General features: G+C 44.2%; 2 protein-coding genes across 2 annotated transcripts in view; one reads left to right on the forward strand and one right to left on the reverse strand.

Annotated features, from left to right (window-relative positions):
- Nucleotides 1-11,283, reverse strand: part of BSPRY (B-box and SPRY domain containing) — a 47,307-nt gene extending 36,024 nt beyond the window's left edge. The window contains exons 1-2 of the mRNA XM_008057323.2: nt 11,053-11,283; nt 10,839-10,967 (exon numbers count right to left, since the gene is read on the reverse strand). Coding sequence (XP_008055514.2) covers nt 10,839-10,967; nt 11,053-11,283 — 360 coding nt within the window. The remainder of the gene's footprint in view (nt 1-10,838; nt 10,968-11,052) is intronic.
- WDR31 (WD repeat domain 31) overlaps nt 11,022-17,856 on the forward strand; it is a 32,366-nt gene continuing 25,531 nt past the window's right edge. Inside the window, exons 1-2 of the mRNA XM_008057324.2 lie at nt 11,022-11,074; nt 15,726-15,874. The gene's annotated coding sequence lies outside the window, so the exon portion shown is untranslated. The remainder of the gene's footprint in view (nt 11,075-15,725; nt 15,875-17,856) is intronic.

Raw genomic sequence — 17,856 nt, forward strand, 5'->3', positions numbered from 1 at the left:
TCTCGAACCCGTGGGCTCAGGCAATCCACTCACCTCAGCCTCCCAAAGGGGCAGGATTACGGCTAAGCCACCGAGCCTGGCTAGTTATCTTTTAAAAAAGAAAGAAAGAGTGTGCCACTGCACTCCAGCCTGGGTGACAGAGTGGGACTCTGACTCTAAATAAATAAATAAATAATAAAATAAAAAGACAAAACAGAAAACATGCTCATGGTAAGGAGGGAGAGGGAAGGGGAGAAAGAGAAAGAAAGAAAAGAATAGCCAAATCCCCAAACAGTACAGATTTAGTTGGCCATGATAAGGAAGTTCCCTCTGTTTTATCCCTAAAAGGAAAGTAACTTTGAATGACCAAACTTCTTTTTGTTTCTTATTTCTGCTTTCTTCAGCCCTTTTCTACCTATAAAGCCAATCTCCTCTGCTCACCTAATCATATCATTTCTATTTTATAGAGTGAGGTTTTGCTCAATTCCAGAATTGCTAATAAAAGCCAATAAGATCACTTGACTTAGTTTGTTAAACTTAGTCGTGTCTTTTAGGCTGGTGTATATGTGTGTGCATATATATATATAGATAGAGAGAGAGAGGGAGAGAGATAGTTACTAGAGATTAAATGTATTTATTTCTGAGAGTCATGGTCAAAAAAGTTTGAAAGGTGCTTAGAGCTCTTAGGGGACCTTTGGAAGTTTCCTGAGTGTGGGCAGGGCTGTCTGTACTTGAACTTTAGGGCTTACCTAGGTAGGACACTGTGAGCTGGGGTCAGAGAAGAACGGTCACCTTTGTTACATTTTAGTCATTCAACAGATTTATTGAACCCCGACCTGCTTGGCCTTATTTGGGATAGGCCAGGATGGGTGGCTCACGCCTATCAAAAAAAACAAGAAAGAAAAATTCTTGCATTTGCCAGTCCTCTGCCTGGAATAATCCTTCCCCTGATTCTTTTCATCTCTTGTTTTTTCAGTGCCACTTTTCCGAGAGACCGCCTACACCATCCTTTCTACTCTGGTACCTTCATCATGCTCTCTTTCCTATATTATTTGAATCTTTTTCATTGCTCTTATCACTACTGACATTATATTACAGACCCATAGGTTTTATTTGTTCATGAAAGTAGACTTTGTACTTCTTGACTGCTGTATACCAAGTGTCTTTTTTTTTCTTATTCTTTTTCTTTTGGAGTTGAATTCTCACTCTGTCACTCAGGTTGGAGTGCAGTGGCATACTCACGGACCCCACAGCCTGGACCTGCTGGGCTCAGGCAATCCTTCAGCTTCAGCCTTCCAAGTATCTGGAACTACAGGTGTGGGCTACCACACCCAGTAAATTCTTTGATTTATCGTAGAGACGAGGTCTCGCCAAGTTGCCCAAGCTGGTCTCCAATCCATGGGCTCAGGTAGTCCCATGGGATTACAGGTGTGAGTCACTGCTCCTGGCAAGACTTCTTCTTTTTTTTAGAAAACAGGATTTATTGAGAGGGCAGAAAAGTTCCCCACAGTGGGAGGGTTGCCTAAGACTTCTTTTTATGGTATGAATGCTGCTCTCCAAAGAACCTCACATGATTTTCATTGAGTGAAAACCTGCTGCAAACATATTTACAAATCCTCACACTATGATAAAGCATTCAATAGCCACCACTATATGATATAGGTGAGAACATGTTTATTTTTACAGAATTGGGATTATGTTTATATCCTGTTCTATAATCTGCCATTTCACTTGCTCATTTATGACATTTGGTTTTGGTCTTTTTTTAAAAATGAACATTCTGGGCCAAGTGCTCACGCCTGTAATCCCAGCACTCTGGGAGGCCATGGCTGGAAGATTGCTTGAAACCAGGAGTTTGAGACCAGTCTGTGCAACATAGTGAGACCTTGTTTCTACAAAAAAAAAAATTAGCCTGGCGTGGAGGTATGCACCTGTAGTTCCAGTTACACAGGAGGCTGAGGCGGAAGGATTGCCTGAGCCCAGGAGGTCAAGGCTGTGGTGAACCATGATGGTGCCACTGCACTATAGTCTAGGTGATAGAGTAAGAGCCTGAATCAAAAAATAAATGAACATTTTGGAAAGCTTTCTGGAAAGGACTAGTATTCCCTGGCCCTTACTCTCCCTCAGACCTGCTTCTCAATGACTGACCCAGCCTTTTCTTTTCTGTTTTTTTTAAAAGAGAAAGTAGTGGATTTCCTGAGCCTGCGGGTTTGAGACCCACCTGGGAAGGCAAGACCTCATCTCTACAATAAATCAAAAAAATTAGCTGGGCGTGGCAGTGCGCCTGTAGTTCCAGCTGCTAGGAAGGCTGAGGTGGAGGGATCGCCGGAGCCCAGCAGGTCTAGGCTGCAGTGGCCAGGAGCGGCCACTGCACTCCAGTCTGGGCAACAGTGAGACTCCAACTCAAAAAAAAAAAAAAAAAGAGAGAGAAAGTAGGATTTATTGAGAGGACAGAAAAAATCTCCCACAATGGGAGGGGACCCGAGGGGGTTACCTGACCCAGTTTTTTCTACCTGCCTGGTGGAGCCCTGGCCTGCCCTGCCCTGCCCTCTCCAGCCTTGTGCCCATTCCACCTTCCTCCTCAGACCCTGACCCAACATTTCTGGTGTCAGAGCTTGAAGTCTGCTAACTGAGGTTTGCACAGTTTCCAAGAGTAGCAATGATTATCAACACTGTGGCTTCTTTTCCTTCTGTGATGTTTTCACAGCACAGTCAGCTTCAACTGTTACCTTTAAGAGGAATGTGGTAGCCTGCCAGTGCAGAAAAACTCATATCACTTGGGTCCCCTGTGATGAAGTCCAGGCTCCAGAGAGCAAGTAGGACAGCCTACTTCACATGGCAAGAGAGAACAACCAACTCAGAGAACAACCAACTCAGGCAATGAAGAGCCAAGAACTAGGATTACATTTATATAAGGCAGAGCTGGAGGCTGCTATGGTTTGACTATATCCCCCAAAGTTCATGTGTTGGAAACTGAATCTCCTGTGCAATAGTGTTGAGAGGTGGAACTTTTAAGGGGTGACTAGGTCATGAGAGCTCTTCCCTCATAAACAGTTTAATGATGTTATCATGGTAGTGAGTTCCCGATAGAAGAATAAGTTCGTCCCCTTTCTGTTTACATTATAGCCCCGCACTCTCACCATGTGATGCCCTCCACCACCTTACAATGCAACAAGAAGAGCCTCAACAGACGTAGTGCCTCCGTCTTGGACTTCCCAACCTCCAGAACCATAAACCAAACACATTTCTATTCATAATAAATTACCCAGTCTATGGTATCTTGTTATAGTAGCATAAAATGGACTAAGACAGAGGCATTGGTAGTATAAAGTTGAGAGGATGAGAAGTGAGGAGGAGGGGGACATACATGAAATTATGTTGCCTACAACCATAATATTCTATCTTGTGTCTTAATTGTCCATGACTCTTTCCTTTTTTTTTTTGAGTTAGAGTCTTACTGTGTTGCCCAGGCTGGAGTGCAGTGGTACTCTCATGGCTAACACAACCTGCTTGGCTCAGGCGATCCTTCTGTCTTAGCCTTCCAAGTAGCTGGAACTACAGGCATGTGCTGTTATGCCCAGCTAATTTTTTGATTTATTGTAGAGACAAGGTCTCACCAGGTTGCCCAGACTGATCTCCAACCCCTGAATTCAGGCAATCCTCTCACCTCGGCTTCACAAAATGGGATTACAGGCATGAGCCACCACACCCAGCACTCTCGCGCCTCTCTCTCTCTCTCTCTCTCTCTCTCTCTCTTTAATGGAGAACTTTCTTTTAGGCTGATCTTGAATTCCTGAGCTCAAGCAATTCTCCCACCTCAACGGTCCCAAAGTACTGGGATTACAGGTATGAGCCACCATGCCCAGTCTGTCTTTGTCTTTTGTTTAATCTTTTTTCAAAAATATTCGATGAGCATGTTCTAGTCCTGTACTGTCCAACACCATAGCTGGGAGCCCCAGTGGCTATTTAAATTTAAAGTTATATAGCCGGGCTCGGTGGCTCAGCCTGTAATCCTGCGCCTGTGGGAGGCTGAGATGAGTGGATTGCCTGAGCCTGCGGGTTCGAGACCCACCTGGGCAGCAAGACCTCATCTCTACAATAAATAAAAAAATCAGCCGGGCTTGGTAGCGCATGCCTGTAATTCCAGCTACTCGGAAGGCTGAGGCGGAAGGATCGTTGGAGCCCAGCAGGTCGAGGCTGCGGTGGCCAGGAGCAGCCACTGCACTCCAGTCTGGGCGACAGAGTGAGACTCCAACTCAAAAAATAAATAAATAAATAAATTTGAAGTTATATTAATTAAGATAAATTAAATTTTAAGTTCAGTTCTTCAGGTGCACTAGCTACATTCCAAGTGCTCAATAGCAAGTGAGACTAGCGGCTAGCATATTAAATAGGGCAAATAGAGAACATTTCCATGATTGTAGAAAGTTCTTTTGTAGTGCTGTGCTGGATCCCAGGCTAGACACCAATAATACAAGTGTAAATAAGACTCAATCACTGCCCCTGTTAGCTCACAATTGAGTGATATAGACAAGTAAATGAAAAATTAAAGCTGGACATGGTGGCTCATGCTTGTAATTCCAGCACTCTGGGAGGCTGAGGCAAGAGGATTGCCTGGGCCCAGGGGTTTGGATCAGCCTGGACAACTTGGCGTGACCTCATCTCTACAATAAATGAAAAAATTAGTTGAGTATGGTGGTGCATCCCTGTAGTTCCAGCTACCTGGAAGGCTGAAGTGGAAGGATCGCCTGGGCCGATCAGGTCAAGACTGTGGGGTCTGTGAGCATGCCACTGCATTTTAGCCTAGGTGACAGAGTGAGACTTCGACTCAAAAAAAAAAAAAGAAAGAAAAAGAAAAATTATACTAAGTTGCGGGGAGAGGAATGGTTAGGGAAGACTTGGGGATAGAGAGGGAGATGGCCTCTAAGGTGAAGATAAATAAATACACTACATAGCAAAGTTTTAACTAATGATGGACTGAATATACGATAGTGGATCTAAAAGATTATAATACCATATATGTATAATACATATATGGTATTATAATCTTTTTTTTTTTTGAGCTGGAGTCTCACTCTGTCACCCAGGCTGGTGTGCAGTGGAATGCTCACGGCCACCACAGCCTCAACCTGCTAGACTCAGGAGCTCCTTCCACCTCAGGCTTCCAAGTAGCTGGAACCACAGGCATGTGCCACCATACCCAGCTAATTTTTTTATTTATTGTAGAGACGAGTTCTCACTATGTTGCTCAGGCAATCCTTTCACTTCTGCCTCCCAAAGTGCTGGGATTACAGCTTGAGCCACTGTGCCCAGCTGGTATTATAATCTTATGGGATCACTTATCATGTATGGTATTATAATCTTATGGGACCGCTATCATATATTCAGTTCATTGTTAATACATATACATTTACATATACATATTTTTATTTGATTCAGGATCTCACTCTGTTACCTACACTGGGATACAGTGGCATGATCACAGCTCACCACAACCTCTAATTCCTGAGCTCAAGTATCTAGGACTATATGTGTGTGCCACCACGCCTGGGTAATTTTTTTTTAAACTTTTTGTAGAGATAGGGGTCTTGCTGTGTTGCCCAGGCTGGTCTCAAACTCCTCAAGCAATCCTCCTGCCTCAGCCGCCCAGAGTACTGGGATTACAGGCATAAACCACCATGTCTGGCTATGATACCATATTTTTATTGTACCTTTTCTATGTTTAGATACACAGAAACTTACCATTGTGTTATAACTGTCTACAGTATTTAGCACAGTAACACAGTGTACAAGTTTGTAGTATGGGGGTAATAGGCTAGACCATATAGCCAAAGTGTGTAGTAGGTGGTATTTTCTAGGCTTGTGCACACTTTATGCTGTTCCCATGATGATGAAATTGCCTAATGATGCATTTCTCAGATTGTAGATTTTATCCCTGTCCTTTAAGCAACACATTTCTGTAGTTAGCCAGAAAAAGATAGGTAAGGGAATGTAAGGGAGATACCCTGGGGAGAGGAAATGCCATATGCAAGGATTCAAAGGTGTCAGCTAGCACAATGAGTCTGGAAACAGCAAGTAGTTTAGACCATGGAAGCATATAGTGTAGGTGGCAGAAGTGGAAGATAAGGCTAAAGACTGTGTACCAAGCTTTACAGACCTAATGAAGGAATTTGGACATCATCTTGGATATCAATTTTCTCCTGTATTTAACAAAATTTCAAAGCTTAGTGGCTTAAAATTACAACTGCTTTTGTTTTTGTTTTTTTGAGTTGGAATCTCACTCTGTTGCCCGGGCCGGAGTGCAGTGGCACACTCCTGGCCACCACAGCCTTGACCTGCTGGGCTCAGGTGATCCTTCCACCTCAGCCTTCCAAGTAGTCAGAACTACAGGTGCACGCTACCATGCCCAGCTAATTGTTTGATTTATTGTAGAGACGAGATCTTACCATGTTGCCCAGGCTGGTCTCGAACCCGCGGGCTCAGGCAATCCTCTCGCCTTGGCCTCCCAAAGTGTTGGGATTATAGGCTTGAGCTACCATGCCCGGCCAACAACTGTTTTTGTTTTTTTAAAATAATTTTCTGGATAGGCAAATTGGGCTGGGCTCAGCTGGGTTGTTCCTCTGATGGTTACTCACATCGTTGCAATCATCTGATGGCTCAATTCAGGCTGGATAGTATAAAATAGTCTCATTCACCTGCCTGGCATTTGATGCTAGCTACTGGATGGGTCATATCTCTCAAACAGGTGAGCCTGGTCTTCCCATGGTGGCAGTGTTACAAGAGGATAAGAGCAGAAACTGCAAGGCCTTTTGAAGCTTAAACTCAGAAGTCCTACAATGTCACCAGGTGCAGTGGCTCACGCCTATAATCCCAGCACTTTGAGAGGCCGAGATGAGAAGATTGCCTGAACCTGTAGGTTCAAGACCACCCTGGGCAACTTGGCAAGGCCTCATTTCTACAACAAATCAAAAAAATTAGCTGGGCATGGTGGCATGTGCCTGTAGTTCCAGCTACTTAGAAGGCTGAGGTGGAAGGATTGCTGGAGCCCAGCAGATTGATGCTACAGTGGCCATGAGCGTGTCACTGCACTTCAATCTGGGCAACAGAGTGAGAATCTGACTCAAAAAAAAAAAAGAGTCCAACAATGTCAATTCTGCCACTCAATTGGTCAAAACAAGTTACAAGACTAACCCTGATGGAAAAAGCTAAAATGAAAGTGTGAGTTTTTTTTCTTTTTGAGCTGGAATCTCACTCTGTCACGCAGGCTGGAATGCAGTGGCACACAAACAGCCACTGCAGCGTCAGCCCCTCCCAAGTAGCTGGAACCACAGGTATGTGTGTCACCACGTCTGGGGGTTAATTTTTTTATTGTAGACACGAGGTCTCACCAAGTTGCCCGGGCTGGTCTCAAACTCCTGGACTCAGGTAATCCTCTCACCTTGGTCTCCCAAAGAGCTGGGATTACAGGCGTGAGCCACTGTGCTCAGGTTGAATTTGTGATCATTTTAAATCTATCACACCCTGATGTTGGCCTAAATCAAGACAGTAGGTAGAGAGAAGTGATAGACTCTTCTTTTTAGAATGTTTGGGAGGTGGAATTGTCTTGGGGATTGTTCTCAAACAAGGAAGAGAGGATGAAGTTACAAATGGCTCCTAGATGTTTGGCTTGGGTGACTGGTGAATGATAGAGCCCGACACTTAGAGAGAAATGAGGAGGAACAGGTTTGGGGGGAAGATGATGTTTCCAGTATGAGTCATGTCAGGGATGAGGTGGAGATGGATGGTAGGTAGGTGAATATATAGGTCTGGCTCAGGGAAAGGGCTGTTGGGAGTTTGGGGTGCTTTAAGCCTGAAATATCTATGGAGGGCAGGGGCTACAACCCCAGAGCAGGAACATCTTTTTAAAAATTATTATTATAAAGATGTGGAGTACAACTCAGTGTTAGGTATACAAACATTAATCATGCAGGTACCCTTGTTGATGAAGTATGCCCCTCCCTCCCCTAGCAGTTTCCCTCAACTGCCAATCCCACCACCCCTCCCCTGACAGTTTCCCATTACTGCCAAGCACTTTCTTATAGTAATATAATTGTTCAAGGTCCGCTTATGAGTGAGAACATATGGTACTCCGATCTTTGTTTCTGTGATAGATCACTGAGTATAATCGAATCCATCCAAATCCCTGCAAAGTCCATATATTTGTCCTTTTTTATGGCTGCATAATATTCCATTGTGTATATGTACCAAATTTTCTATTTTTTTTTTGAGTTGGAGTCTCACTCAGTCGCCCAGACTGGAGTGCAGTGGCCGCTCCCGGTCACCGCAGCCTCGACCTGCTGGGCTCTGGCGATCCTTCCGCCTCAGCCTTCCAAGTAACTGGAACTACAGGCGCGCGCTACCATGCCCAGCTGATTTTTTAAAATTTATTGTAGAGATGAGTTCTCTCCAAGTTGCCCAGGCAGGTCTCGAACCCGCAGGCTCAGGCAACCCACTCACCTCAGCCTCCCAAGGCGCGGGATTACAGGCTGAGCCACCGAGCCCGGCTGTACCACATTTTCTTTATCAGTCCAGCTTCAATGGGCAACACGGTTGGTTCCATGTTTTTGCTATTGTGAATAGGACTGCAACAAACATATGTGTGCAGGTATCTTTTTTGTAGAATGATTTGAGTTCCTCCGGGTACATTCCCAATAGGGGAATTGCTGGGTCAGATGGAAGGTCAATTTCTAGTTCTTTCAGAAATTGCCACATTGTCTTCCAAAGAGGTTGCACTAGTTTGCATTCCCACCAGCAGTGTAGAAGCATTCCTTTTTCTCCACATCCTTGCCAGCATCTGTTGTTGTTTGTTTTATTAATGATGGCCATCTTACTGGGGTTAGGTGGTACCTCAATGTGGTTTTGATTTGTATTTCTCTGATGATGAGTGAGGCTGAGCACTTTTTCATGTGTCTGTTGGCTGCCTGTATATCTTCTTCTGAGGAGTGTCTATTCATGCCTTTTGCCCACTTTTTAAAGGGGCTGTTTATTTTTTTCCTTTTGGCACGTTTGAGTTCCTTGTAGATCCTAGATGTTAGGCCTTTGTCAGGTATACAGTTGGCAAATATTCTTTCCCATTCTGTGGGCTGTCTCCCTGCTCTCTTGATGGTTTCTTTTGCTTTGCAGAAGCTCATTAGTTTGATGAGGTCCTACTTGTCTATCTTATTTCTTCTTCTAAAAAAAAAAATGCCACCGCATCTGGCTTTGGTGAAACTTTTTTTTTTTTTTTTTTGAGTTGGAGTCTCACTCGGTCCACTCACCCAGTTTGGAGTGCAGTGGCCACTCCCGGCCACCGCTGCCTCGACCTGCTGGCCTCCGGTGATCCTTCCACCTCAGCCTTCCAAGTAACCGGAATTACAGGTATGCGCTACCATACCCAGCCGATTTTTTGATTTATTGTAGAGATGAGGTCTCACTGCCCAGGCGAGTCTCGAACCCGCGGGCTCAGGCAATCCACTCACCTCAGCCTCCCAAAGACGCGGGATTACAGGCTGAGCCACCGAGCCCGGCTGTCTATCTTATTTCTTAAGGTATTGGCCTTTAAGGTTCTGAATAGGAATTGGTTCCAAGTTCCAATTTCCATAAGGGTGTCTCCTGCGTTTTCTAAGATTCTTATAGTTTGAGGTTTTATGTTTAGGTCTTTGATCCATTTAGAGTTAATTTTTGTGTATGGTGATAGGTAGGGGTCCTGTTTCAATCTTCTGCATGTGGTCAGCCAGTTTTTCCAGTACCATTTACTAAATAGGTTCTCCTCTCCCCGATGTCAAAGATGAGTTGGTTGAGGAATTGAGGCTTGAGCAGGAACATCTTGAGGACAGGGATCGAATAACTCAACTTTGTGGTTGCACTGAACCTAGCCTAGTTCCCAGAACAAAGTAATAAGTCTATCCTAGCTGTGGCTTGCCTGGCTGTTATGGGGAAAAGGGATTAAGCCTATACAGAAAGCCCTCAGCTCTGAACTAAGATGAGTATTACAAGTTGCATAGGGGTAGATCTCTTCTTCTGCCAGGAGGAAATCTCCCAACAACAGGCCACTGACTCAGAAAGTAATGAGTGCATCATCATCCAGGGAGCATCAACAAGACCTAGAAGAAACCCCTTCCCCCCTCCCCCACACCAGGGATGCTGTGGAGGGCATTCTCTCCCTGGGTTGGAAGATAGACCCAATGGCCAGCCCTAATATTCTGTGAAGACAAACTTCTCTTGCCACTCCCACTCCCTCACAGGCACCCAACTTTCAGAAACTCCACAAATCTTCACTGAGGGCTATCCTGCTGGGAGATCAGCACTTCAGAGGCACCTACCAGGGTGCAAAAGAAATGTTGGCTAGGATCCCTGCCATTCATTCATTCAATAAACATTTAACAAGCCTCCACTATATAAGCCTCCTGCTATGTACCAGGAACACAGAGATGAATAAACTCTAGTCTAGAAACAATGCAATGCAGCTGTAAAACGTCTTGAGGCTCTTGTTAGTTTCTGGAACTGTCTTTCTATCTAGATCTCAATTAGGAACTGAGGACTCTTCTTGCTATGGTGCCAGGTTGTATCAGTTTGAGAAAGAAAGAATGAAAGGAATAGGGGAGCTGGGAACCGGAGAAGTGTCCAAAGGCAGGATCTCTGATTGGAGTCTAAGAAAATTCCAAAGATATATGGCAAAACCTCTATCTGGGCGAATAATAATTAGAAAGTTACATTCATTAAGTGTTTTTTCCGTGGCTATAACAGTCGTGCCCGCTTTTATTGGATTATATACTTTCTTCTGGCAGCATGTATTTGGGCACATGCGTCCTCTTTTCTGGACCTCATCAACGCAATGTTACATCAAGAAAGCAGGGCGGGAAGTTCTGGTTCGGTCCCTGTGAAACTTCAGGCGAGCGGAACTGCTGTTCCGCGGCCCGCGAAGGCGCCCGGAGACTTTTCGCCAGGACGCTCACCCTAGCAACGCGGGTCTGGTTGTTAGGGGCGGAGGCGCGGGAGGTTGTCGAGTGAGGTGGCTGCGGATGCCCTCCCGCCCCGCGTCCCCGCCGGCCTCACCTCCAGCTCTACCAGCCCACTGGTGGGTACGGAGCTCGAGGTGGGAGAGAGGAGGGCAGAGGCAGGAGGGGAAGGGGGAACCCACGTGCTCTCTGGGCCGGAGAGCGGTTTCTTAGGACCAGCTTTGGGCTGCATGTTCCCATCTTGGGGAATCCTCGCGCTTCCTTTCACATTCACATCAAACTCTAGCTTTAGCCTTTCGTATAACGGGCAGGGAAAGGAGCATGGCATTTGTGACCTGAAAAGTCCCCAAAACTTGAGGCAATCTTGGGAGTTCTGGCCTAGTACTGATTCTCCCTGTGACCCTGGGCAAGACTCTCTTATCCTTTGGGCCTTGGTTTACCCTCTCCGTACCTAGAGAAGACCGAACCAGACCACCCTGCAGGAGTTTCTACCTGTGATTTTGTTTCTGCTTGAGCATGGTTTTGGTTTAGATGCCTTGATCTCCCAGAGTGCAGGATAGTTGTGTGTATAGAGGGAAATTTGGAAAGAGAGAGGGAGATAGGATATCAGCATTTGTGTGAGCAGTGGATCAGGGAAGTCCAGGGAAATAAGGCCCAGTTCACCCAGCTCTGCCCTTCTGACCTTCAGCAAGTCACAGCCCTCTGGGTCTTAGTTTCTTCATGAACTAGAATGGTTGGGTATGAACTGGTGCATATCAAGGAGTATTGCACTGGGGAGTTAAAAGAGAACTCTCTGAGTTATATTTGGGTGGTTTAGAGTGTTTGCTGGATATCTCAAGACCTTTAGAAAGCAGATTGGGATTGAAATGGCTGCTGGGATTCAAATTTAGGCCTGGTTCCAATTGGAACAAACAGGGACATCTAGAGCCATCATTGAATTTACAGGTTTTTCCAAGTCCTCTCCAGCCTTTCTGGGCCTGAAATCTGGGACAAGGTAGGGTGAGTACTCTCTGAAATTTTTGTTCCACAGTTTTAAAGGGCCCTTGTGCTGTTGGGCCCTTGGGTTAAAAAGTATTCCACCAAGCAGACTCTTCATTTTACTATGCCAGTATGTCATTTGTTCATTCATTCAACAGATATTTGCCCTGAATCTGTTTTCACAGGCTATGCTCAAAGCACAGATACAAAAATTAACAAGACATCCTTCCTTTCAAGTATATTACATGCTCATAATATGTACAAAGAAAAATAGCTTAATAATTCTTAAGGTGAAGAAAAAAATTCTTTATTTCTTCCTTCCTTTTTTTTTTTGAGTTGGAGTCTCACTCTGTCGCCCAGCCTGTAGTGCAGTGGCACCCTCATGGCCACCACAGCCTCCACCTGCTGGGCTCAGGCAATCCTTCCACCTTAGCCTTCCAAGTAGCTGGAACTACAGGCATACGCCACCATGCCCAGCTAATTTTTTGATTTATTGTAGAGATGAGGTCTCGCCAAGCTGCCCGGGTTGGTCTCTAACCAGTGAGCTCAGGCAATCCTCTCATCTCGACCTCCCAAAATGCTGGGATTATAGGCATGAGCCACCGTGCCCAGCCTCTTTCTTTCTTGCCAGGTTCTCGCTCTGTTGCCCAGGCTGGAGTGCATTGGTGCAATCATAGCTCAAACTCCTGGGCTCAAGCAATTCTCTCTCCCCAACCTCCCAAGTAGCTATCTAGGACTACAGATGGGTGCCACCACGCCTTGATAATTTTTTCATTTTTTGTAGAGACAAAATCTTGGTATGTTGCCCATGATCTCAAGTAATCATCCTGCCTCTGCCTCTCAAAGCGTTGGGATTATAGGCATGAGCCCAGCCGGTGTTTTCATTTATTAATCTACTTATAGTAATTGTAACAACATAGATATAACACAGGTACATACACTTTGTTCTTGAGATTTTTGTTTTTTTGAGTTGGAGTCTCACTCTTGTTACCCAGGCTGGAATGCAGTGGCATGATCATGGCCACCGCAGCACCGACCTGCTGGGCTTAGGCTATCCTTCCGCCTCAGCCTTCCAAATAGCTGGAACTACAGACACACGCCACCACTCCCGGCTAGTTTTTGTGATTTATAGTAGAGACGAGGACTCACCAAGTTGTCCAGTCCAGGCTGTTCTTGAACCCCTGAGCTCAGGAAATCCTCTCTTCCTCAGCCTCCCAAAGTGATGGAATTACAGGCTGAGCCACCGTGCCTGGGCTGTTCTTGAGACTTTTTAATTGCCTTTCTATATAACATGAATTCTTAGCCTTATTGGGATTAATCACTGATCAGGATTTATAGTTGCCTTCAGTTTAATATCCTCCAGACCCATATATCCATTTGTATATGTTCTTTGTGTGTATTGGGATGTATGTTTAATGTACATGTATTATGAGCAGTGTTGATAAGGGTGCTGCTTCTGGTATTATCACTGTTAATCTTACAATTGTCCTAGTAATCATCATTTATTAATAAGAGTTTGCCAAGTTGAACTGAAGGCTTTATATGGACTAGCTTTTGTGATTTATTATAGAGACGAGGACTCACCAGCTTGCCCAGGCTGGTCTTGAACCCCTGGGCTCAGGCAATCCTCTCACCTTGGCCTCCCAAAGTGCTGGGATTACAGGCTGAGCCACCATGCCTGGGCTGTTCTTGAGATTTTTAAATTGCCTTTCTATACAACATGAATTCTTAGCTCACTCTGTTGCCCAGCCTGGAGTGAGCAGATAGTATGCTGAACAAGAGCAGGGCCTATGGAGTCGATTGCCTAGATTCAAGTTTCAGCTGTGCCACTTAATTGCAGTGTAAACTTGAGTAAGTTAGTTATCTCTAGGCCTCACTTTTCTCATCTGCAAGATGGTTATACAGGTTGAATAAATCTTATCTGAAATGCTTGGGACCAGAAGTGTTTCAAATTTCAGATTTGCATTATATACTTACCTGTTAAGCATCCCTAACCTGATAATCTGAAATCCGAAATGCTCCAGTGAGCATTTCCTTTGGGTGTCATGTCAGTGCTCAACACATTTTGGATTTTGGAGTATTTTAGATTATGGATTTTCAGATTAGGGATGCTCAACCTATAGTAACAGTATTTATCTCAGAGACTTGTGGAATAGGTTAAATTAGTTAATAAATGTAAAGCACTTAGAGTAGTTCCTATCTCATGTGTTACTATTAATCTTCACAGAAACCACTGATAGAAAACTGAGACTGAGGGAGGTTCAGCAACTTGCCCAAAGCCACAATAGCAATGTAATTCAGAACTAGTCCTGTCTAATTCAGGCACTTAATCAGATGTTATTCTGACTATTCTGTGCTGTTCTTAATTCTCAGAATAAGCTCTACTGTCAACTAGCCATTAGAAATTATTTGCATTCAGCTGGGCGTGGGTGTCTTATGCCTGTAATCCTAGCACTTTGGGAGGCAGAGGCAAGAGGATTGCCTGAGCCTAGGGGTGCAAAACCAGCCTAGGCTACTTGGTGAGACCTTGTCTCTATAATAAATCAAGAAAAATTATCCAGATGTGGTGGTGCACGCCTGTAGTTTCAGCTACTTGGAAGACTGAGGCAGAAGGATCACCTGAGCCCAGCAGGTAGAGGCTGCAGTGGCCGTGAGCGTGCCACTGCACTCCAGCCTGGGAACTGATAGAGTGAGATTCAGACTCAAAAAACAAAACAAAACAAATATTTAAAATAGAGTTGTTTAAATGCAATAGAACTATGTTTCCTCTTTTACACATTTATTTATTTTTGAGTCAGAGTCTCTCTCTGTCACCCAGGCTGGAATGCAATGGTATCATGGCTCACTATAGCTCCAACTCCTGCACACCTGGTTATTATTTTTTTTATAGAGATGAGGTCTTGCTATGCTTCCCAGGCAGTTTTGAACCCCTAAGAGCAAGCGATCCTTTTGCCTTTGCCTCCCAGATTCCTGGGATTACAGGCATGAGCCACAATGTCCAGCCTCTTTTAGACATTTATAATAGAAAGTCTGGACTAGGCGGGGCGCAGTGGCTCATGCCTATAATCCTAGCGCTGTGGGTGGCTGAAGTGAGATGATTGTCTGAGCCCACGGGTTCGAGATCAACCTGGGCAACTTAGGGAGACCTCATCTCCAATAAATCAAAAAATTAGCCAGGCATAGTGGCACATGTCTGTAATTCCAGCTACTTGGAAGGCTGAGGCGAAAGGGTCGCCTGAGTCCAGCAGGTCGAGGCTGCAGTGGTCATTAGCATGCCACTGCACTCCAACCTGGGTGACAGAGTGAAACTCCAACTCAAAAAAAAAAAAGTAAAGAAAGTCTGGACTAGAAGTTAAGAGATCTCCCCAGTTATAATTTTGAGCAAATAATGTCTCTACCCTTATTCTTCAGATCGTTAAATAAAGGGTTTATATATTATGATTCTGAAAAGCTCTTACATTTCAAATTCTAGGATTTGTGCTTATTTAAAACAGGAGAAAATGCCTTTTTCATAAAAGCAGTAAACTCTGAAGTGAGCAATCAACTCTGAAGATATTTGATGAACTGAAGTACTATATTGTGAGTTAAATCAAAATATTTAATGATGCATTTAAATATACTATATTTTCATATGTAAAAATAAATGTGTAATTAACATTACAGTAATATACTTTCCCTAATTGTTGGAAATATGAGAGTTATATAATTTAAGAATTTTATAAGGCATTTCTTTTTTTGTGAAGGAAAACTACACTTAACAAGGTCTTCTTTACCTTATAAATCTCTTTTCAGTGCAAATGTGCTTAGAGAGGAGATTAACTTGAGCATCTTTTCACTAATTACAGAGATTAGGAAGTGGCTGCCTGAACTATTTTCCAAAGGATAAACATTACAAATCATTGAATATGGCAGCTCACCAAGAAGATCATATTGGTTTGGGGGTAAGTAATTCTAAAAGGTATCTTTTTCTTAAAGCCCCGTGAACACTCTTCACTTGGAAAGTATGGCTCTCTGAATATACCAGCTAAGTCAATCAGTTTTAAGCAGAGCCAATCCATTTATAGCACCTGCAATTTCTAGTGACCTAGATCTATGAGCGGCATCTGTCTTTAGTTTGATGACATTGTTGAAAATGGGTTAGGCTGGCAGAAGCCCTGCACCCTCTGTCTTATCTACAAACAATACAACATCCCAAGCTTTTTGAAAACTAAGAATTTTTCCTCTTAGCACATCTTGTGGACCCCTATAGAGAATCCTAGAATGCCTGAACTGGAAGAGACCTTAGATATACTACTTCACAACAGGTTTTTTTTTTTTTTTTACAGTGCTATGCAAGCCTTTTGGGGTACAAAGATGAATAAGGAAAGAGCATCTTCTTATGGAACACATAGTCTACTAAGTCATTTCGACTAGTGTCTTGATTTTCTACATGGGGTGGCTGAAGCCCAGAGTGGGGGATGGAGCTGCTCAAGGACACATAGTGGCATGAGACAGAACTGGGATTGAACCTAGGCCTCTTGATGCCACTCACAATGTTCTTTCCCTTGCATTGTACTTCTGTATTGGCTACCTATTGCCAGGAGGCCAAGTTTTAACAACTTCTCAAAATGTAGGCCAAAATTCTAGAAAACTGTTTGTTAATGGTAATGGTGATGGTATGAAGGAGAATATTTAGTGAGTTGTATTTGCTGTTCTTCCTAGAACGAGGCTGTTCCTAGACAGTTCTTCCTAGAACGAGGCTGGTCACGCCCAAAAGAAACTCATCTAGAATTTCTTTACACGGAACCCCAGAAGAAGTGGGGACTGGGTACTACCACTGCCCCATTTCCTTCCCTCAGCTTTCTGGAATCTCAGGGAACAGCTAGTTGCAGAGGACACATGACCCGGGTAGCTGAGACTGGCCATTCATCAAATCCCTTTGATTCCAGCTGGCCACATATTTAGATTTCTCTTTTTTTCTCTGTTTCATCAGGGTCTATACAAGTAAGATGCTTAGGAGGTGTTCCCTGAATGAGTAAATGCATGAGCATCTTTGCATCATTCTTTTTCTTTTTAGTTCTAGCCATACTAGTTGAGGGAGACCAAGTAAATGTGGAAAACATTTCATTATTCTTGTTATTCCAATATATTATGTAATCCAATATTAACATTATTTAAGTTCTAGGTCAGTGGTTCTCAAACTTTTTGACCTTGGGACTCATTTTTGTTCTTAAAAATTGAGGACCCCAGCTGAGCGCGGTGGCTCATGCCTATAATGCCAGCACTCTGGGAGGCGGAGACAAGAGGATTATCTGAGCCCAAGTGTTTAGACCAGCCTGGGAAACTGGGCGAGACCTCCTCTCTACAATAAATCAAAAAAAATTAGCCGGGCATGGTGGTGCACACCTGTAGTTCCAGTTACTTGGAAAGTTGAGGTGGAAGGATCGCCTGAGCCCAGAAAGTCAAGGCTGCAGTGGCTGTGAGCGTGCCACTGCACTCCAGCCTGGGTGAGAGAGTGAGACTCCAACTAAAAAAAAAAAAAAAAAAGTGAGGACCCCAAAGGGGTTCTGTTTATGTAGCTTATAAATTGGATTCAGATCCCTCTTCTGCTACCATCTTTTGACATTAAAACTAAGAAATTTTAGCTGGGCTCGGTGGCTTATGCCTGTAATCCTAGCACTTTGGAAGACAGAGGCTAGAGGATTGCCTGAGCTCAGGGGTCTGAGACCAGCCTAGGGAACTTGGCAAGACCTCGTCTCTACACAAATAAAAAAATTAGCCAGGTGTGGTGGTGGCACGTGCCTATAGTTCCAGCTACTTGTAATGCTGAGGTGGAAGGATCACCTGAGCCCAGCAGGTCAAGGCTGTAGTGGTCACAAGTGTGCCACTGCACTCTAGCCTAGAGTGAGACTCTGACTAAAAAAAAAAAAAAAAAAAAGGGGGA

This window comes from Carlito syrichta, unplaced genomic scaffold, assembly GCF_000164805.1.
Source record: "Carlito syrichta isolate Samal-C Ts95f unplaced genomic scaffold, Tarsius_syrichta-2.0.1 Scaffold302949, whole genome shotgun sequence".
Classification (NCBI taxonomy): domain Eukaryota; kingdom Metazoa; phylum Chordata; class Mammalia; order Primates; family Tarsiidae; genus Carlito; species Carlito syrichta.